Here is a 23,386-nt window from a genome sequence, read left to right on the forward strand (position 1 = left end):
ATCATTTTAATCCGACACTTTATTAAATTTATATCTGATTGGCTGAACCATTTCATACCCTTAATGACCTGATCAGTCTGTCATTTGGGGCATTGTGTCTCTTGAGGAACTGGTACAGGTACACATGAGCATTGGGATTGATTGGGAAATCCTTGTTGTAAGCGTAATTCTCCAGAATCTGCAGAGCGCCGTCCTCATCGTTGTAAAACTCCAGCATCTGCAGCGGATAACACATATAGACAGCATTATATAATGCAAAGACAACTTTATCAATCCAAACCTGTCTTATTTTCTGTTTACAAGTTTGGGGTCAGTAATATTTTTATAAAGAATACTTTTATTCAGCAAGGACACATTAACCTGATCAAGTGACAGCAAATACATGTATAATGTTACAAAATATTTCTATTTCACATTAATATAAAAAATAAATAAATATTAGAATGATTTATAAAGGATCATGTGACAGTGAAGACTGGAGAAATGATGCTGAAAATCCAGCTTTGTTCACAGGAATAAATGACATTTTACAATATATCCACAGTTATTTTAAATTGTAATAATATTTAGCTGTTTTTACTGTATTTTTGATCAAATAAATGCAGCCTTGGTGAGCAGAAGAGAAAAAAAATCCCAAACAAATGTACATTGTAAAGAAACGGAAGCAAATAATGTTAAGATAGTCCATATGATTTGTGGATTATATTCCAAGTCTTCTAAATAATATAATAGCTTTGAGTAACAAAAAGACTGATTTGTATGCTGTTATGCACTCACAAAAACTCATTTGTGCATGTACATTTAATTAAAATATGACTTGTGTTTCTCACACAAAAATACATCATATGACCTAAGACGACTTGGAATATACTGTTTATTTTTATGAAGCTTTTTTGAAGCTTGTTTGATTGTACAAAGCTGTGTGAAGACTCCTAAAACAAATCTGCTGGTGTGTTCCACAGAGTTTTAAGTTTGAGTAAATGACGACAGAATTGTCATTTTGGTCTAAACAAACCCTTTAAACAAAGATAATTGTCAAATTGCACAAGGTAAGAGAGTGTCTCACATTAATGTAACCCAACACAAAAGGGTCCCAGATTCCAGGCTGACTGATGATGTCCTTCAGGGTCACAGAAGCATATCTGAAGTAGCTGTGCATCTCATGGTTACGGCTCGCCTCATCTGATACCAGAAACATGGACATGAATGCATTAAACTGGTTTACAGTGACAGTGAAGACATTTAATGTTACATAAATTTCTGTTTCAAGTAAATGCTGTTATTTTGAACTTTCTATTCAAAGTATTTGAAAAATTGGTTTCCACAAAAATATGAAGCAGCACAACCATTTGCAACAAAGATAATAATCAGAAATTTTTCTTTAGCAGCAAATCAGCATATTAAATTTATTTCTGAAGAAATAAATAAAATTTTAAAGAGGACCTATGATACTTTTTGACATTTTAGCTTTCTTTAGTGTGTAATGTTGCTGTTTAAGCATGAAAAAGCTCTGCATATTTCCAAAGCTCAAAGTCCATCCTGTGGGAGTTATTATCAGTGTCACTGTTACTGAACTCCATGAAACGCCTCCATGGTAGTCTTGAGTTTTCTTCAGAGAATGAACACATCACAATATTCCTCATTTAAATAATTCATACTAGAATAAAGGGGCGGGGCCTGGTCGAGTAAGTTAGTAGTGTGTTGAAACTCACGGTTATGGTAAAAGGCGGGACATTTCCCAAGCACGTGCAAAGCACTTGACCAATCACAACACTGGTCCAGCCAACCAATCAGAGCACACTGTGCTTTTTGGAAGGAGGAGCTTCATAGAGACAGGAAGTAAAAAGAGCGTTACTGACAGACTGGGAAGAGAGGAGCTGCAACAATGTCAAATAATGTGTTTGAACATTCAAGCAAGAAACCCTATTCTAGTAGAACTAGTAGAAAAAGGGCATATTAGGGTCACCTTAAGAAATATTCATATTTTTTTTTTTTTTTTTTTATGTCAAAACTGACGTCTTGCCTGGGAGCCCAATCATCTTTGAGTGGAAACAAAACGAGCCAAGGGATATTGGCCAGTGAGATTTACATGCAGAGCCAGTCCCACCCAGACATATGGGTATATAAGGCCGGCTCGCATGCACTCATTCAGGCTTTGCTGGGAAACCAGACAGGGATTCCAACCATTCAGAGATGGTTCAGGGTTTTGGCAAGGGGGACGTAACACCTCTGTTCCCTCCATCAGGGAACGAGGGTTACATCAGTAACGAGACGTTCCCATTCAGTCAGTCACGTTCGACGTAACATCGATATTGACATATTGGGGTGCCTATGGGAAGTGCCACAGCCACTAAATTGTTACGAGTGTAGGAGACACAGATGCTGGCAAGCTGTAGCGTGCCCGTTTGGCAACTGCCCCCACACAGTCTTAACCTACCCAGCGCCACATGAAAGCCCTAGGAAAATTAGTCCTCCATACCAACAGGATGGAGGGGACAAGGCCTATCCTGGAGACGGTCGTAGCTGCGGTTTCTCTTATCGTGATGTTTCACGGGAAGAGTTCTTTGGTTCTCAATTACCATTTATTATACAGTCATGACCAGGGTTGTCAACGCTGGAAAAGCGTGCCTAGTCCAAAGGAGAGGGACACTACGGAGGCCACAGCCTACTGAAGGGAGGTAATGTGTGGTGGATACATATATGGACTGACCCGTGGGGCAGTGCTACATATGGAAGATCTCTGTGGTTGGTCCTGTCTGTCCAGGGAAGTAGCTACTACTGATGCAGAGACAGGGCAGAGCAGAAACTCCCCAGGGTAAAACAGGTTTTACCAATTGGGAAACCATACCGTGGAAACTACACATATGGGATTACCAAGGGGGAAATCACAGCATATGGGCATCTAGCCTAGTACAAGGGCTGACTGACCGGAGGCTCAATCCTCCCAGGCCTACGGATTCAGGGTTTGCCGAATGGGGAACTCACCTGAAGAGCAAAGTAGGCACTCGTATCCCCCCACTTGAGGGGAATGGCGCTGAAAGCGAGACACCAAGCCAGCCTTCCCACACATTACCTGTTTGTACCCAACACATGGGAAGAAACCGGCTTAACCCGGAAATTGTGAAAATCTTGTGAAGCCCGTAGCTCTGCAGATGTCTGCCAGAGAGGTGAGCCCTCACTCTGAGGGGGCACGGCTCGCCTTGGGACTGGTACGCCAAGGCGATGCCATCCACTATCCAGTGGGCTAAGCTCTGCTTGGAGACGGCCTATCCGATCTGCTGACCTTCAAAGCAGACAAAGAGCTGATAAGAGCTTCTGAAGCTCATGCTGTGCAAGAACAGGACTCAGCAACACAAGGGCTGGGTTTGCCTTTTTTAGTGGTAGCGCTTGCAAGTTCACCACCTGGTCCCTAAGGAGTTTGATGGGAACTTTGGGCACATATCCAGGCCGGGGTATCATGATCACGAGAGACCGGGCCAGCCAGAACTCAAGGCATGATTCTCTGACCGAAAAAAGGACTGCAGGACCCCCACCCTCTTGAAGGAAGTGAGCGCGGTCAGGAGCACTGTCGTTAGAGACAGGATCTTAAACTCAACTGACTCCAGCAGCTCAAAGGGGGCTCTCTAAAGACCAGAAAGGACCGCAGAGATGTCTCCCAGGAGGGGATGAAACGCGGCCTGGGAGGATTTAGCCTCCTGGTGCCTCTCAGGAACGTGATGAGGATTGTGCAGAAAGGCTAGCTTGGTGTCTCGCTTGCAGCTCCATTCCTCTAGTGGGGGGATACGAGTGCCTACTTTATTCTTCAGAGGAGTTCCCCATTCGGCAAACCCTGAATCCGCGATCCTGGGAGGATTTAGCCTTATGTTGCCTCTCAGGAACCTGATGACCAGGGGTCCTTTTCCCAAAAGCAACGTTAGCCAACTATGGTTGGAAGTTCCGTCTTTATCAGCATAGTTCAACGAGTTAGTGTTTCCCGAAACCATAATTCTAACGAACATTCGCAAACAGCATTGCAGAGTTAAGTGGTTGGAACGACAGCTCACGACCTGTGGTTAGAAGCATAGTTTCTTGTTTGCATGACGTGGACTAATAAGCAAGCTGACATTCAGTACAATCTGTATCTTTTATTTAGAATACATACAAATGTAATTTACGTCTTTTACTTTGTCAAGAGATTTAAAGTCATTTTTGTGCGCATGTGCGTAAACATGCTCTACTACGTAAGAACGAGCCTATGATTGAATCTGGAAATAAAGCAAAATAGTGCTGCACGATTAATCGAATCGCAATCGTAATCGCGATGTCAAACCTATGCGATTATATAACGCAAAATGCCGCAATTTTATATGAACACAGCATCTCTTCTTTTTTGTCATCCTTTGACTAGTGTTACATGATCCCGCTCTTATTCGTGCAAATGCCTTAAAGCCATTTTGGACGACAAGTCAAAAGAGAGCGCGCTGCCTGTGAATGTCCTGAATGTGACTCACAGAAAAACGCGCGCCAGTATAATGTGCATGCACAGACCGCGTGCCAGAATACAGTTCTCTTTCGAGCTTGAACGAACAATAACACACACAATTATGCCAAAATGTCGTTTTGTTGATTATCTTCATAACATAACAGCAGTCTTATGATGGACAAAAAGAGTTGTGCTTGTGAGAGAATGAGGCGCGTGAGAGATCCGCGTCTCGGCAACGGCTGCTCTTAAAGGGCCAGCAGCGAATAAAGCGTTCCGTCAGTAAAGTTAATCAAAGAACAAAGGGAACAGAAAATTACTCACTGCTCTTGACTAAAGAAGTTTTGTGGGTTTAATAAGGATTAGTCTATATATATAATTTATAATTCATGCAGCGCAGACTGTTTGATAACTTTATTCAATTTCTGTATATAAATCTGTATATAAATCCTCAATCCTACCTGTTAAGACAGGAAGGGCACAGGTAAATATGGCATTTATTATGGGTTTATGTGAGGATTGTTTGAAGTTCACTTAATTTAAAAGCTGTTATTATTATTTTTTAGGCCTAATAAATATTTTAAAAGTTGATAGCTTTCAATTGTATTGATGGAATCACTGTAATGTTGGATGGCTATAATTAACGTTTAAAATGTGGGGGGTGTCGCCATTTTTATCCAGACATCAATGGTTTATTGATCATTATAGGTGTTATCAATCATTTAGTTGTTGTTGCTAGTTTGAGTTGAGAAATACACATTAATACACAGAATGATCACTAATCTGTGTGTGCATTTTACTTTACAACCAAGCAAGTTGACTCATGAAACCATTTGTTTATTATATCGCAATCGCATATCGCAATCGCAATATTGACCTCATTAATCGCAATATGACATTTTCCCCAAATCGTGCAGCCCTAAAGCAAAATAACTGAGAAAAATGATAAATGGTCCTCAAATTGCATGTCCGTAATTTATAGCAAAACATCTAGTATTAATTCGATCTCAAACAGATTAATTAAAAAAAGTTATTACTCCAACAAGTGTGTGACATTAACCAACGTGATTGAAAGCCCAATTTGCGACAATATGGTTTGGGAAACAGTCGTGACTAGCTAGTGGATTTCTTCAACAATGCTTAGTACTATGATAGTTAAGCAGCGAGTTACGTCTTTGTACAGGAAACGCACCCCTGGTCGTGCTTTCCCAGTGAACTACCATCAACTGCATCGTGATGGGGTGGCTGGGGTTGGTGACGAGCGCTGGGGCCCAAACTGCGTGGTGTCCTGAAGTAGAGGCAGTAAGTGTGGTGTGACACTTACCTGGCTCTGTGGGTCGGTTAGGCTACGGAGGCGCCAGGAAGCACCACGCCATCGAAACGCAAACTCCCTGCCTGTAGCTAAAGAACCTGGGACCAAGGAAGCGGGGCGTCGCTCACTGCCAGACCACGCCCAGTATGGACCAGAGGCTGAACAAATAAACTGAAACTGGAGATTCTCCACTGAGGGGAGAAGTGGCTCAGAGCAGCTCCCTCCACCTCTGGGCCCCCCCGTCCTAAGGCTGATTAGATGGACGCTTTGAGGGTTTAGTGTAGGCCTGTACGGCCTGTACGGACTGCTGAGAAACGCTGGGTCCCTGACAGTGTCGCTGAAGAAGTCGGCCTGGGAGTCCTCGAAAGCGAACTTTGTCAATGTCCTTCATCTCAGCCAGGTTCAACCAGAGATGGCACTCCAGGATCACCAAGAAGGACATTGTCTGGCCGAGAGCCCGCGCCTTGACTTTCGTCGCCGGGAGGCCGAGGTCAGTCGCCACGCACAGTTCCTGCATCAACCCCGGCTCAGAACTACATTTGTGCAGCTCATTGAGAGCTTTTGCCTGATGGACCTGCTGGATGGCCACGGGATACAGAGCAGAGGCGGCCTGTCCAGCAGCACTGTAAGCCTTAGCAATTTTGATTGCTCTTCATCTGGAGCGTTGAATGACACACAAGGTCCCCCAGGAGAGGGACCTGTGGCATCACTCGACAGCTTGACGGCACATGGCACGCAAGAGGAGGAGGTCGTTCATGGGGACTTCCCCGGAAGAAGAGATCCCAATGTAACCCCAAGGTCTCCCAAAGTGTTAACCAGACACATGGCTCTGCTGAGAAGCGGCAGCGGGCTGGGTAACAACAGAGGATACTTGTACCTTAGCAAAGGAGAGTTGCGACTGCAATGCCAACATGGGATCATAGGGATTGTCGTACAAGCCGGCTCGGAAACAAAGTATGAATGAATGAGTGCGAGCCGTATATACCCGTATTTCAAGGTAAGTGTGTCTCGACATGCAAATCTCATTGGCCAAATCCATTGGCTCGTTTTGTTTCCACTCAAAGGTGGCAAGAACCCAGTATGTCAGTATCAACGTAACGTTGAACGGGACTGATTGAATGGGAACACTGGTTTCAACATTAAATTTAGATGCTAGGAAGATTTTTTATTGTCAGTTAATTGTTTCACATAACTCAGATAAAATATCTTCCTACCGGTTTCAGCTGTAGAGGACTTCTTCTCACACCAGTTCAAGTAATCTAAGAAACCGCTGTACGCACGGATGAGATTTTTGGCGTCACCCTGAGCAATCGAGAAGTTGCCATATCTCCAGCTCTCTCCGACGGACAGCTGCCGCTTGGCTTCTTGCATCTGCCCGTTTAGTAGGAGATGAAAGCAATGCTCCAAACAGATCTACAACATTCACATCACATACTGATTAAAATGCATGCCTTGAATGCAGTGTAAATGTCGTAAAGGGGAGGTTTGGGCTTCTTAATGCAATGCATACCTTTGGGAAGTTTTTGACTCCATTGTTTTTCAACTGTTCATTTACAGCGCTGAAATCTTCAGCGGTGGCGTTAGGGAGATGACGCAGAATTTCTGTGCCTATTCTCCATGTGATCTGATGGACAGAATTATGCAGTCAGCAGAGAAACACATCATCCGTACAGTAGCAAACACACACAAGACAGCAACAAAAACAAAATAGGAGGATCCAACAGGAAAATACAAACAAATAAACAAGTCAGGCCAAAGATGATTTCATGGTTTTGTGATAAGAAAAATGCATCGCCTAAAAAGTACACATCCAATTAATTCCTTTATACTGACAAAACAATGTCTTATTTAAATTTTTATTTAATTAAATAATATTGAACAAAAACTGGTAACAACCCACTTATTAACTTTGCAAGCTCATTATATGGCAAAGTAGTGCTAAGGATGACTATAAACCAATAAAAGAAAACATTCATTTCAACCAATCAAAAATATAATTCACCATTATTAGTTAGTAAACTTTGGCAATTTTCATGTTGTTTTATTTATTTTAATGATTTTGTATTTTTCTATGAAACCATTAAAACACCAGACATTTCTATCCAAAGAGATTTTAATATTCCTTTAAAAAGACAAGATACTCCAGTCAGAAATTAGTTAAACAACATTTTTTAACAATTATCCTCATGGGATTAGTCAGTCAATCAATCTTTCCATCTGTCTATCTGTCCATTTAACTATAACCTGGGCACTAATTTCAAACCATCAACAATATGATTCACAATTGTTAGTGGGTAAACTTCAATTTAAAACATGCTAAGTGAAATAAATTATTTGTAGGTCATGAAGAACTAATGAGGAATTAATTAAATCTGGTTGTTGCTTAGAAGCAACATTATGTGACAGGCTATGGATGCAATGAACAGTGTCACAATTGGGTAATTCAGTGTCAAATCAAGATGAGGTCCCAGGCTAACATTTTTGAAGAAGAAAGCCAACATATTAAATGTATATTTACTAAGTAACCCACTATTTTGTAGAGGGGGTCAAAAATTTTAGATTTTCACATGTGATTTGGTGCCAAATTACAGAGGGGTAAAAATGGCTTTAGAAAGATGGCAGCATCATTACTTATAATGCAACAAAGACTGTAAAAGTAAACAGATTTAACTAATAGACCTACCAATCTCTATGTATAAATAAAGTAATGATGATGCCATCTTTCTAAAGTCATTTTTTACCCCTATAATTTGGCACCAAATCACATTTGAAAACTGTCATTTTGACCCCCATCAACAAAATAGTGGATTATTTAGTAAATATACAGCCATAACATTTAATATTTTAGGTTTCATCACTTAATGTTTGTCTTTATTCAGAGAAAATATTAACAAAATCAAATTTGAACTGGGAAAGTTTTCGAAATTTGGTTGATTTGACATGGAATGACACAATAGGCAATATGTTTCATCAAAGCAAGAAAACTGAATTAAACATTTTAATATTGAGTTCATAACATGTGTCTTAGCACTCTAAGCAGCTTATAAGTCGACTTGGCAGAGTTTAAAGGGCTGTTGTACCTCAGAAGCCGTTGGATGCACTTTAATGCTATTCCTGGCCTCCAGTGCCTGAATGTAAGAGTTGTAATAAACCGCAGCCTCCTGCCAGTTATGAAGCAGCATCGCATCTCTGAGCCGCTTCAGACACTTTCTGTTCGACTTGGTGAAGAAGATCTCTGTGTGAACTCCTGAATACACACACACACACACACACAGATAATAATAATAATAATAATCAATTAGATTTAGCTGCTTTTACCACATAAACAACAAGTTAATATATCTCCAGAACATCACCTTTGTCGTTCTTATAAAAGTGTAAATTAATGGGATTTTCAAGCAGTTCCCGATTTGTCCTTTCCTCTAGAAAATCATCAGCCTCTATATCATCCATGACTCACTGCTTTAATTGCTTTCCTCTTGACAGTATTATGAAGACTGAAAAATGAATGATCCTTTTCAATTTTACGCTTTGCGATCGTACGACTCAACACGTGGACGTCTGAACAAAACTGTTTCTCATCAAAACAAGCGGTGCGATTGACAGGCTGACAGCGCCACCTGCCGCACGGGCGGGCAATAACACAGAACCCGCAGGCTGGTTAATCGATTAGATAAGTTGCTCTTTCGACAGGTGCAATAATTGTATTTTAGCTTGTATGAAAACAAATTTTTCAAGTAAAATATAGAAACATACTGTTTGTACCTTGTATCGAGTAATAAATCTATCTATCTATCCTTTTCTGAAGGATTAAAGTCTCTGAGCTCTACATTGAAAAACATCAGGAATGAGACATGAATCCAGAATTCAGTATTTCAGCATCATTATTTACTAATAATTTAACAGCCCAGAGTCAATTATTCCGCTTGTACTATTGGTGCGTTCTATTATAGCCAAAGAACCGACTCGGACCTCGATATGACGTCACGTCCACACTTCAAGCGTTCTATTATTGGTGCGTTCTATTATAGCCAACGAACCGACTCGGACCTCGATATGACGTCACGTCCACACTTCAAGCGTTCTATTATGTTTTGCGCGTCCGAGTCGGAGAAAAAAATGGACGCCACCCGGAAAGCTGTTGTAATGGTAGCACTGGCCAAGTACCAGGCGCTCCAAAATAACTATGTGCTTCACCTGCAATGTTCAGGTGTTCACTTTATTTAATAATGAAAATGTGTTCAGGTGTTCACTTTATTTAAAGTTTTTCATGTTAATCTTCTGTTAGCAACGTTAGTAATTGCACTCACAACAACCGATTCCCATACCTACAGGGGACGCAGTAATACGAGTGATTATATTCGTCATTTAAAATACCAAAGCGGTTCAAAAACAATGAAAACAATTCACTTACAATTCACACAGGGCGCAGCCATCTTGAATTCCGAAACGGAATTCTTGCTCGGTGTCCTCACGGTTGTCCGACGTCCGAGAGGAGAAATCCGAGGAAAGGGGGCGTGTTGCTAGGCAACGTCTGTCTTCCAATTCGGATATCCGAGACGGATAAATAATAGAACGCACCATATGGTCATCACACCTCGAGCAACGCGAGCAAGCAACGCGAGCGACGCGAGCTACGCGCTCCTTTCATAGACAGTAAAAGAAATGGACAGAGCGATCTCATTGGAACTCAGTTGAGACAGTTGAAGCCCACTTTTAGCGATTTTTGAGAACTTCCGTTCCTGACGCGCAGACTCAGACTGACTCAAACTAAGCTTGATGACGTGAGCAACCTGTCTGACAGACGTTAATCTTCTAGTAGCTGTGCGTGAAAACTGCCAACGTTAATCTTGCAGAGACGGGGAACTTGAGCAAAGAGTTCTTTGGCGTGAGTGAGCAGGAGTAAGAATTCCGTTGCTTTTATGGACTCATTATCTATGGGCTTCTCCCTTGACGGGACGTCCCCCCGATTGCCTGCGAGCTTCTCCTGCTGTCTGTACGGTAACTTCTGTACAGCGCGACAGAGAGTCGAGTGGTTATGACGCAATCGTTAGCCTATTTTTACTAAATCTGTTTCTACGGGGCCATAGTGTAACATAGAAGGTAATGGAGCCCTTTATACATTGTCGTGTTTCTTTAGAAATAAATAATGGACAAATGGAGTCTTTAAACGCCTCAGATGTAAAGTTATTCGCTGTCAAAGTGACGCAAAAATGAATGGGAGTCAATGGAAATGCTAACGCAAGTGAAGTTCTGCTACAACATGGCGGCACCCGTCCGGCTTCAACTTCCGGTCGATGGATTACCCCCTTGGCTCCTTTTCATAGTACACAAGCGTCACCGGCGATGCGTGAAATGCAATACACCAATTGCGCAGCAGGGGGTAGTAGAGTCTAGAGTCGGGTCACGTAATATTCAGATCAAAATGGCAACTGAAGAGGAGTGCATATTGCTGATTTTACATCGGCGGCAACAAAGGATGTATACGAACAAGCTCGCATAACTTTTCCTCTTCGCCCGCCATTGTATTCAAATCTTCTTCTTCTGTAAACATAAAAATATACCTTTTTATGTACATTACTTGCAATGTCGCCCCCACCGACAACGCATAGTATTGCGTGCATCGGCGCGTCGCGTATCAAAAACTAGGACGACACATTTGGCTACGCATCGACGCATAATGGCGGCCGAAGCGTAGCGATGTGTAGCCTTGCGCACGCGTATGCGTACCGATGCGTTGACTATGTAAGGGCCCTTACGCATCTCATCCCACGCCTCCATTGCTAATTCCAAAACGTAATTTTAGAGCCTTTTAGAGAGGGATTAAGCGTGTGTGAATTACCTCAGTCTGTGCGTCCCCTAACAGTGTTCGGCAGCAGCATCTCTACTACTAATAGCAAAACTTATCTGCTTCAAGAACAGTGCCGTTATTACCTTGCTAGTGAGAAATGTCATTAAGCTTTTAAGTTTCTAAAATATTTTACTGATAAAATCATCAGAGCAGCGCTGACAACAAGATCTGTGCGAGTGTGTGTCTGTACTGCATGTTTGTGTTTGAACAGGAGAGAATAAGTGCATTCTGTACATAATAAAACGTTATTTTGTGGCAAAAACATGGAAATAGTGTCATTTGTATCCTATTGTTTACTATTTATTTGCTTGGTCAGAGTCGTTGTGGGTTTTGGTTCTTCTGCTGTTGTTGGGTGTAAGGACATTTGAAATCATTTGGCGAAGTGATATAGAACTGTAACGCGGTCAAAACCTGCTGGAACTACTTTATCCGTGCATTTCCCTGGAAATAATTGCACACCTTAGAACGTACGTCAACCAATCAGACTCAAGCATTTAATAGGCCTGTAGTATAAATCTATTTATAAAACCGCTTTGGAGAGTTCACTGAGTGAAGTCAACTTAAGGTCATGCATCAGAAAAGAAAAAAAAAGTGCTGTTTTTTGCTTTTGACAAATTACTCTGAATATTAGATATACACAATCTCTGTTGAAGAAGATCATAGAAGGAATAAAAGACCAAATGTGAAAAAAAATGAAACATCAATAACAAAAAATGCACAGTAGAAATGTGACATTTACAGTAAAAAAAAAGATAATGCTTGAGATGTCATTTTGGTGGCTGCAACAGGAGGCCATTTGCACCATGGTCAGAGCAAACAATGCCATTAGACTAAGGGAGATACATAGTGCTATTATAGAAGACAACAATGTCTTTGAAAACATCCAATCTGTTAAAGGTGAACTAAGTAACTTTTTTACCTTAACCGAACAGCTTTGGAGTCATTGTAATGTTTATATTACTGATTTCGTGTTGAATGGTGGTCGTCTCGCACCCCCCTGGTAACCTGGCCCTAGCCAGATGAATTTCGCTCCGCCTAGCTTCACTCACATCCATCTGGAACCTCTTCCATTGAGAGTGATGCTGCGTTCCAGGCAGGTTTTTGAGCACGTAAATCACGACTTCAAACCACGACTCACGACTTTGTAGCATTCCAGGCCAGTCACGCCAAACTACCTGAGCGCAATATACATACTTATTTTTTCAGACACATAACATTGTATTACATAATCGTGTGTGTATATACATACTTATTGTTTCAGACACATAACATTGTAATACATAATCGTGTGTTTATTATTATCATTATTATTATATTATTATTAATTTGACTGCAACGTTATATTGTCCTAAAGTGTATTCTAACTGTGTACCGCCTGCAGAAACACTGCATCCGTAGGGGCTGCCATTGTTGTTTTGTATGGTTTTGCGGGCTATGTGACGTCAGAACTCGTAACTGGGAGTACATCGATCTAGTACGAGTTCACGGGTGGGAAGTCACGGGTTTGACTGCCGTTCCAGTGCACTTTCACGGGTATAAGGTTGGAAAAACACGGGTTACAGGTTGCCTGGAACGCGGCATGATTTCTCCAACCAACTTTATGGTTTAGCCAATCAGGACTCAGGGCGGGAGTTTCATAGATGTGACGTAGTGGAGAAGCGACCGTGAGACTGTTTTGATTCAGACAACAATGGCGGCTCGCATCGAGGAAGCAAGCGTTAACATTGATGCTGCTATTTCATCCGTGTTGTCCAATCTACCTAATATTGTTTCATTCAAAAAGAACATCAGAGAACGGCTCTTAAGGCTTTTGTTGGTGGAAACGATGTTATATATGGTGCGTTCTATTATTTATCCGTCTCGGAGATCCGAATCTGAAGACAGACGTTGCCTAGCAACACGCCCCCTTTCCTCGGATTTCTCCTCTCGGACGTCGGACAACCGTGAGGACACCGAGCAAGAATTCCGTTTCGGAATTCAAGATGGCTGCGCCCTGTGTGAATTGTTTTCATTGTTTTTGAACCGCTTTGGTATTTTAAATGACGAATATAATCACTCGTATTACTGCGTCCCCTGTAGGTATGGGAATCGGTTGTTGTGAGTGCAATTACTAACGTTGCTAACAGAAGATTAACATGAAAAACATTAAATAAAGTGAACACCTGAACACATTTTCATTATTAAATAAAGTGAACACCTGAACATTGCAGGTGAAGCACATAGTTATTTTGGAGCGCCTGGTACTTGGCCAGTGCTACCATTACAACAGCTTTCCGGGTGGCGTCCATTTTTTTCTCCGACTCGGACGCGCAAAACATAATAGAACGCTTGAAGTGTGGACGTGACGTCATATCGAGGTCCGAGTCGGTTCTTTGGCTATAATAGAACGCACCAATAGATCAGTGCCTTCTCCCGACCGGATTCTTCAGCGTCACGGGTTGGCTTCGGTGTGAGTGGTTGAAATAGCACGTCGATAAAGATGACAGACAAGTGGCTTATCCAATCATATGCAAGGATTTTTGATAAGGCCCAGCCTTCTGAAACGCCATTTCAATGGATCGGTTCCAGATGGATGAGTGAAGCTAGGCGGAGCGAAATTCATCTGGCTAGGGCCAGGTTACCCCCCTGGTGCCTGTGAGCCGCAAAACCACCATTGCAACTTTGGGCCGGCGAGCCGCCGGCCTCAGTGTTAGGAAGTATCGCGTGATATCAGGTCTCGCGAGGTAACGAATTGCTTTACGGCAAAAAAACATCTGATAAAATGAGCATCAAACAGAAATAACCATAGACAGTATAAGAAGTGGACAGAGCCATCTCATTGGAACTCAGTTGAGACAGTTGAAGCCCATTTTTAGCGATTTTTGAGCACTTCCGTTCCTGAGGCGCAGACTCAAACCGACTCAAACTAAGCTTGATGACGTGAACAACCTGTCTGACAGACGTTAATCTTCTAGTAGCTGTGCGTGAAAATTGCCAACGTTAATCTTGCAGAGACGGGGAACTTGAGCAAAGAGTTCTTTGGTGTGAGTGAGCAGGAGTAAGTATTCCGTTGCTTTTATGGACTCATTATCTATGGGCTTCTCCCTTGACGGGACGTCACCCCGATTGCCTGCGAGCTTCTCCTCCTGTCTGTACGGTAATTTCTGTACAGCGCGACAGAGTCGAGTGGTTATGACGCAATCGTTAGCCTATTTTTACTAAATCTGTTTCTACGGGGCCATAATGTAACATAGAAGGTAATGGAGCCCTTTATACATTGTCGTGTTTCTTTAGAAATAAATAATGGACAAATGGAGTCTTTAAACGTCTCAGATGTAAAGTTATTCGCTGTCAAAGTGACGCCAAAATGAATGGGAGTCAATGGAAATGCTAACGCAAGTGAAGTTCTGCTACAACATGGCGGCACCCGGCCGGCTTCAACTTCCGGTCGATGGATTACCCCCTTGGAAATAACCCGGCGCCGTATACATGTGGTGTTGGGCGCGCGCAGCTCTTAAAGGGGCCATACCTTATTTCCACTCGTTACAGCGTCCATCCTACTGAACAGGTACCGGTGTACAGGGGGAGGGGATCCGGCCGTGAGTGCGAGCCATCCCTGCGTGAGTGCTATTCACGACAGTACAAGTACTCCACAGCGACTCTAGGGGTCGCTGTTTGACAAAAACGGAATTCTTACTGAGTGCTGCTTTAACATCTCATTCTCAACTATCGACAGGGTGCTGAAAAAACACCACAGGAGCATTAAACAGCTGTACCGAGTACCATTCGAAAGGAATGATGAGCTACGGAATGTTTGCACAGGCAAAACATCTGATGTGCATTCAGTAACTACTTCACAGCAACATTTTAGTGATATATAGTACAGCAAGCATGACCTATACACATTTTCAATGGCCATAGAAGAGAAAGAACATGTAATATGTGTAACTGTATCTTGTCTAAAATGAAAATGCATGCAATTCATAAAACTAATTTTGTGTGTTCTGAGTTATAGCATATACGGTAATGGAATAGGAGTTGAATAAACCATCTCACAACATAATGTTCGTGGATGAGGCTCTGGCTTCAACCCGAGTAAAATCAGAAGACATGGTTGAAATGTTATCGCCACAGAACTACTGTTGATTTGCCAGGGAAAGATCCCTAGTGTGCTGCTATTACAGAGCATGGTATGCAAACTCAGATTCCCCTTATAGGGCCATAAAACACATTTCCTCACTTTCTTACAGACCCTCTACAGGGATCTCAGTTTCGAGATGATTTAGCAAAAGATGTGGTCATTTGGGATAATGCGAGACATTCTAATGTAACTTTTTTGTTTAAAATGTATATATGCCATACAGTGCAGACATTTTCAATACAGAAACTGCAGTTTACATGGGGTAATACTGACACAGATACACTGTTGTATTGACAAAATTACTGAACATTTTGACCTTGTTTGTGAATAATGACACAAGGACTTGTCATTCTGATGGCACTGATATGTTCATTGACATAAATACTTACATTTGAAAGATGAACTAAAGATTTTGAGTTACTGTCTTTTGCCGGTAATCCATTGTGTGCAAATGTTTGTACACATTGTTTTGAGAAATGCACTAACTGGTAGATTTTGCTGTATTTGCGAGCAGTGGTTTGGGTGGCTCGCCAATGTATTAGATTTCTCCAACACATAAAACAAGTAAGCTTGACCAGAGTTCTTGTGGGGAGAAGAATTTATTGAAGGTTTGTAGTGTAGCAGTCCTTCAGCCGCGATGTTAGCATGTCGCCCTTCAACCGTCTTAACCCAAAGTTCTGTCCCTCTCACAGAGACTCCGGAAAAAACACGGATAAAGTGACCCGTGTTCGTTTGATTTTAGTTAATTCACACTGCCAGTGAAATCGCACCTCATAAGCAAACTTAAGACGCTGCTGAGACATTACATGTCAGGTCTTTACAGGATTTTTACGGGTTGTGTGTGAACGCACTCTCTGATTCTGGAAAATCACTGGCAGTGTGAATGAACCAAAATCAAACAAACCCGGGTCACTTTATCCGTGTATTTTCCGGAATCTCTGTGTGAAAGGGCCTCTAGCTTGCGAACGATCCCGGTTTCAGCGTTATCACTACAACACGACATTGATTACGGTTTTTGTTCACACAGCGGCGCATGTTCCGGGACTGAACCGGTAATTTACGAGATCCCCAACCCGGCATCAACCCCGGGTCGTGTTTGCGTTCACACAGAAGGCGTTCTGAAAGGGGCTTCTGTGTGACAGAACTTTATACATGAAGACAAATGGGCTACAAACAATAGAAAACTGTTAGGGCCTCCTACAGGAGATCGATCTACCCTGCAATCTACTCTGAGCAATGCTGTTTCTTTGGCCTCATTTACACTGCAGGTCTCGATGCCCAATTCTGATTTGTTACCTATATCCGAACGCGAAATATGCTTGATGCTAGCTTTGTGATATATGCGAAGCTCGCCAAACATCAGGCGGAGGAGGACGAAAAGGGCCATCATTGCAGCTTGCGCATATGCTTCAGTTATTGTGTGCGAGATCTCAGGACTGGTGGGAACATACAACACGATCTCATGAAAGTGCGTACCAGTATCTACACCACTAATTTTATTTCTTGTGCCATTTATACTCCAAAAATAGTTTTTGCGTGCATGATACGCACTGTAAACCCCTTGGGTAGGATTAGGGGTGTGGAGCATAAAGTGCATATCATATACATGCAAAAACAGCATATCATACGGACGCAAAAACTATTGTGTCAATGTGTGTCCACATTCCTCTCCTACGACACGACGTTTCGTCGGACCATCCGTCCCTTTGCAGATGCGCGTCGGGATTGCTCTCGTCATTAAACCACGGAGACGTAGCCTAATGCCTTAAAAAATCCGATCTGCCTGTTTACATGACAGTCGCATTGGCACATATCTAGCCTGGACTCGATCCATTGAAGAGTAATTATGATCGGTTCAGAAATCGTCGGGCCAATCAAATTCCAGGGCGGGCTTTATACGATGATGGACAGATGATCTGCAGTTACGTAATCATCACGTTATCAAAGAGCGCTTGGGTTGAACTGGTTTCCCTCAGAGTTGACTGCAGCTGGAGAACTGAGATGTATAGATTCCTCTGTCGCGTCTGTTGTAAAAGAAATCGACAGCGCATTCATTTTAAAAGACGAACAGAGAACTGCAATCAAGGCATTTGTCGATCGGAAAGATGTGTTTGCCGTCCTTCCTATGGGATTCGGCAAAAGTTTAATTTATCAGCTGGCTCCGATGGTCGCTAAGAAGATGGGACGCAATGAAAACCCTGTGGTCGTTCTGGTTTCTCCTTTGGTCGCACTCATGGAGGACCAAGTAAAAGAAGCAACACTCATTATTTTACTACTTCTTCCAGCGTGTGTGCAGTTGAGTTCTGTTAACTATGCGTAGCTCAACATACGTCACTTACTGCGTTGCTCTGATTGGTTGTAGGTCTATCCAATAGAGTGCAGAGGTTTTTTTTTTCCTGGTTCGATTAAGACACGCCTCATAATCAAAGCCCTATGGAGCAGTATCAGACTCACATTCTGACTAGAATATGAGTATGACGAAGTCAGGCTAGCACATATCCGATTTAGGCCTCGTTTACACTGTCAGTGAAATTAGACCCAATTCCGATTTTTTGCTCATATGTGACACATTTCACTGACAGTGTAAACGAGGCCTTTGTCATTCACACCAATCAGTTTCTATGGGCCATACATCTGTATGGGCCATTTGGTTCATACCTAGACAGATAGAGTTTATTGCATCTGAGAAACAGTAACATTGTTAATGCATCTGACTAAAGTTAACTGAAAATACACATTCTTTCATTTGCAAATATTAAGGATGACTCGAGAAATGTGCCAAAGTGAATGAGAGAAACTGTAATAGAAAGTGAAGCTCAACATGAGCAGATACACAGTATTTAAAGGAGGAGTCTTGTGTCATACTTAGACAACTGAAACGTTGTCTGGTACAAATCTAGAAAAATCTCAATTTTTTTATGATTTTTATACAATGTATTTAGACTTCTTAGCCTTCTTTTTCATATTTTTTTCTCCATCTTTCTCTTCCGTCTCCATCAACTTTTCCTTCATCATCTTTTTTTTCTTCTCCATCTTTTTCTTCTCCAACCTTTTCATCTCTTTCTCCATCTTTTTCTTCAAACTTTTCATCTCTTTCTCCATCTTTTTCTTCTCCAAACTTTTCATCTCTTTCTCCATCTTTTTCTTCTCCAAACTTTTCATCTCTTTCTCCAACCATTTCTTCTCCAACCTTTTCATCACTTTCTCCATCCATTTCTTCTCCTCCTCCTTAATCTTTCTCTTCTCCAACTCCTCCCTCCTTTTCTTCGTTAAAGTTTTGAACTTCCTGAACGGGCATGTCTTTATTTTACTTTCATATATTCTCGATAAGTTTTGAGAGTATCTTCTGTATTCTAAAACTGTGAAAAGAAAACATAATGTTCAGGAACTTATTAAATATGTCAAAGTCAAAAGACAAAACTGGTTTTAATTCATGTCAGGAATGGTGTGAACACACACACAGACTCCACACATAAACTGAGACCCAAAGGTTTCTGTTCTGGTTCTACTGAGGACACTAAAAGGAAACTTGATCATTTCGTCTGTAAAAAGATAATCATGTACTTACAGTGTTCACCTAAAACCATTAAAACTTCACTCTTGATCTGCAGAAGACTGACGTTCTCCACCAGGTCTACCCTGGCGAAATGGATTCTGAAGTGAAAGGAGAACCACAGCGGTCGCCTGGCGTCCCATTCCTTCAATACAAACTCCTTGCGCTTTCTAAATGAGTAGAAATCAACATCAGAAGACACATTAAAGAAAGATGAACATGTGAAAAAGCATCATCCTCTCTAGTGTGTGATGTTGCTGTTTGAGCACAAAGTCCCTCCAGCGGGAGTTCTTCTCTATATCAGTGTCAGTGTTTCTGAACTCCTGAAACGCCTCCATTGTAGTCTTGAGTTTTTTCCGGGAACAAACACGTCACAATATTCCTCATTTAAATAATTAATATGCAGAATAAAGGGGCGGGGCCTGATTGAGTTAGTTAGTAGTGTGTTATATGATATATATATATAGATACACATAAATTAGGACTGTCAATTTAACACGATCATTTAGTTACACAAAAACATGCGTTAAAATTAACAACGCATTTAACGCACCCTGGCCGCCCCAACGTAGTTCAGCTTACATTTCATATAGTTGATTGATGAACATGAAGCAAAGCAATCAATTTTGACAACAAAAATATTACCTAAAGCCAGAGAAAAACTGTTGTGCGTCTCCAAGCTACATACAGCGGTGTTTAATTTCTGAATAAATCCAAGTTGAGCGAATCAATCGGGTGAACCAATGATTCAATGACTCATTCATAAAGAGAACCATTTACATGAATGAATCAGCCGTTTGAACGAATCGAATGAATGACTGATTAATGCTGCCTTCGGAGGCTTCACCTCCTGTCTCTTCATCTGATCAATTTCTGAAGGCAGCACAGATGAATCCTTCACTGCCTTTGATATCCCACAAATCTGTGCTTTCTATTTAGTGACAATTGAGCTAAAAAAATTAAAATGGCGTCTGAAAGTGGCGGTTGGTGGTCAGTTTGTGTGTAAATGTACGTTTTGTGTGTAAACTACAACATTTTCCACTTTTGATGTCATTTCCAGTGAGAAATTACTATTGAAATAATTAAATATTCGCTTAGTTACAGAGAGTGTTGGGTGAACTCATTACAATTAACTTGAGCTACGTAATCAGATTTTTAAAAATTAAATAACTAGTAAAGTAACGCATTAGTTTTTCAATTACAGCAAAATATGAGCTACCTTTTCAAATAAGTAACGCAAGTTACTTTTGCACATTTATTGACTGACAGCTTTCCTGTCCTCATGTTGAGAAATTGAGTAAGTCCAGAGGCGCTGTGCGTAAACATGATGGTTGTTGTCGTTCTAGACTAAATGCGAGTGTGCATTCACTCATCTCACTTGCACAAAAAAGATTCAGTATTCCTCAAAATGTATAAAATCAGTGAAATGCAAAATCAGAATGATACGCAAACCTCCAATAATTAAATAGATTAAATGCATACAAATATTTGTTTTATTTAACATCACTTTATTGACCAATGTACTTGCTGCTGATCTTTGATGATTCAGTTAAACCATAAGCAAAAGTGACTTTAAATTCTTATTTTATTGGTGAAGTGTTAAACTTTTTTTTTACTATGATCCAGAATATCATCACAGCTGAAAGGTTTGTTTGAGCTGCGCCCTCTACTGTACACGCGTGAATACACTTATTTCAATTTTGGTCTGAAAGGGCTTTTACATTTGTCCAAAAATATAACTTTTATTATAAAAAAAAAAAACAAGCCCAGCCTAGGTGAGAAAAAGTACCACAAAAATGACATAACGCATTACTTTTCTTTAAAAGTAACTAAGTAACGCAATTAGTTACTTTGAAAAGTAATGCATTACAATATTGCGTTAAGATGATGATACACAGGGCAACTTTCTGAGCAATGTTGCAAATCTTGCCAAATGCGATTGTTGCTTGGGCACTTTCCCATTTGAAATGGGCACTAAATTTTCTATCTGGATAATTTAGATCGGTCGTGGGCCCTGGGTCTCATCTGGTTGCCTGTTGACGGCAACATTGCACAGCAACATTGCTCAAAACGATGGCCTGTGTATCATCACCTTTACTCTTCAAAAAGTAACTTTCCCCAACACTACTTATCACCAGAGCTCTCTCTATTTTGCTGTAGATCAGGGCTATTCAATTAATTTGGAATTGAGGCCAGTTCATGAAACGGAGGCAAAATAAGGGGCCGGAGAATATGAGTAATTATGGTAACAAATAACAACATACTTTACAACAACATACTTTAACTTTGTTTTAAAAAGTGGGTGGGACATTGCTAACACAATGCTAAATCATAAATCAGATGTATGTACAATAACATTACGATGTCCAGCAATCGATTTAAATAGTACATTGGGTTTAATTTGTCGTTTAATGAGGTCTAATACATGTTATGTGTTATATGTTAAGCGTGTATTTAAATGGTCCAGTGGCAAAACTTTTGCCAAGGCGTGTCAGAGGTTCTGGGTTCTAATCCGCACTCGAATAGGTTTTTTTTTTCATCAAAACCGATTATGTTTATCAGTGGTTGAATATCAGGCAGGGACACGTTTGTGTGCATTTTGTTTTGTAATTTCACCGGAACGAATGGAGAGTCTCCACAACGGATTGAAGCGCGTGTCCGAGTGAAGACTGTGCGCGAGCTAGGGGTGTGCCATATCATACCGTTCACGATAATACCGGTATAAATTTTAACATGATAAAAAAAGTGTCATATCGCGATATCAGTGATATAGCGATGCGATGACGTATGGCGCATTTACGTTCCCTAGCGCGCACAACAACATAACCTGTCTGAGAGTAAGAGCAGCCTGTCAGCCTCCGATAACAATTTAGTACATAAAAAGGGAGCTACTTCAATAGAATGGAAGTGGTTTGGTTACAAGAGGTCAGACCTCCAACAAAAAACAATATTTTCCAAAATATGCAACAACAAAAAACTGTTACTGCTAGGTGGAAACACAACAAGCAAAAACACACCGCCAAGTACCAAACTTTCTCCGAGACGCAATTTCAAAAACAGCTTTAGTGTTCAGCGGTGCCGCCGCGTCTTCTCTTTCTCGTCTCTCAAAATGTGTTGCACAAGGCAAGAGTCAAGCGCTGCAGGCGGCGATACCACACTCTCGCGTTTAGGAGTTGGGACATAACTGAATTGTCACTTGCACAATCGGGCCATCAGTGCATCACAACTAAGGTTTATAATTTTCACGTCTTCTTAAGTCTTATCAGTTTAAACATTCAAGCGATTTTAAACTATCCAGTAGGCTACTCGCGCGCTCTCTGATGGTGTGTTCACACCGAACGCGAACAGAGCGTCAAATACGCGTCTATCGCGTCTAGTTAGACGCTTGAATCTTCCGCTCGAGTTCAAATTTTTCAACTTGCGCGGAAGACGTTCGCGGCAAACGCGTCATTCGCGACGCCCGGCGCGAATGATGCGTCTATTCGCGTCTTTGCATTGCCTTTGTATGTAATCTACTCGCGCAAATAATTAAATTCGCGTTCGGTGTGAACACATCATGAGAGACTCTGAGCGTTTCTCTGCGTGCATACATACAGTAAAGCCGCCTCACAAACAGCTCGCGAGTAACAAAAGTAAATTTTCCCGGATTATATCGCTTTAATGGGGGGGGGGGGAGATTTTCTATATCGTCATAAATATCATTATCGCAAATATTCTTGAAATATCGTGATATAATTGAGGCTATATCGCCCACCCCTAGTGCGAGCCACAAGAGAACACAGTATCCCGCGCCACTTATCGCACCAGCAACGAGCACTTTGATCACTTGATTTCAAAAACAACACATTTCAGCATGCTAGATCACCTCTTATTTAACAAACGAACGAAATGAATGCTCTGCTAGTTAAATGGAGATTTTTTATTTATTTGTATTGGTACATTCGTGCCGCGAGATGTTTCAAAAGTGGTGGGGACAATATCGACCTTACCAAAAAGTGGTGGGGACATGTCCCACCCGCAAATTACGCCTAAAGGGCCGGTACAAAATCCCTCAAGGGCCGGACCCGCCCCTGGGGCCGCCAATTGAATAG

General features: G+C 41.5%; 1 protein-coding gene across 1 annotated transcript in view; it reads right to left on the bottom strand.

Moving 5' to 3' along the window:
* The window catches only part of LOC130096154 (TATA box-binding protein-associated factor RNA polymerase I subunit A-like), a 46,658-nt gene that overhangs the window by 5,532 nt on the left and 17,740 nt on the right, over positions 1-23,386 (bottom strand). The window contains exons 5-6 of the mRNA XM_056262823.1: positions 1,067-1,182; positions 59-217 (exon numbers count right to left, since the gene is read on the bottom strand). Of these exons, the coding sequence (XP_056118798.1) occupies positions 59-217; positions 1,067-1,182 (275 nt within the window). The remainder of the gene's footprint in view (positions 1-58; positions 218-1,066; positions 1,183-23,386) is intronic.

Source organism: Rhinichthys klamathensis, unplaced genomic scaffold, assembly GCF_029890125.1.
Source record: "Rhinichthys klamathensis goyatoka isolate OS25496 unplaced genomic scaffold, OSU_Roscu_1.1 h1tg000196l_1, whole genome shotgun sequence".
Taxonomy (NCBI): Eukaryota; Metazoa; Chordata; class Actinopteri; order Cypriniformes; family Leuciscidae; genus Rhinichthys; species Rhinichthys klamathensis.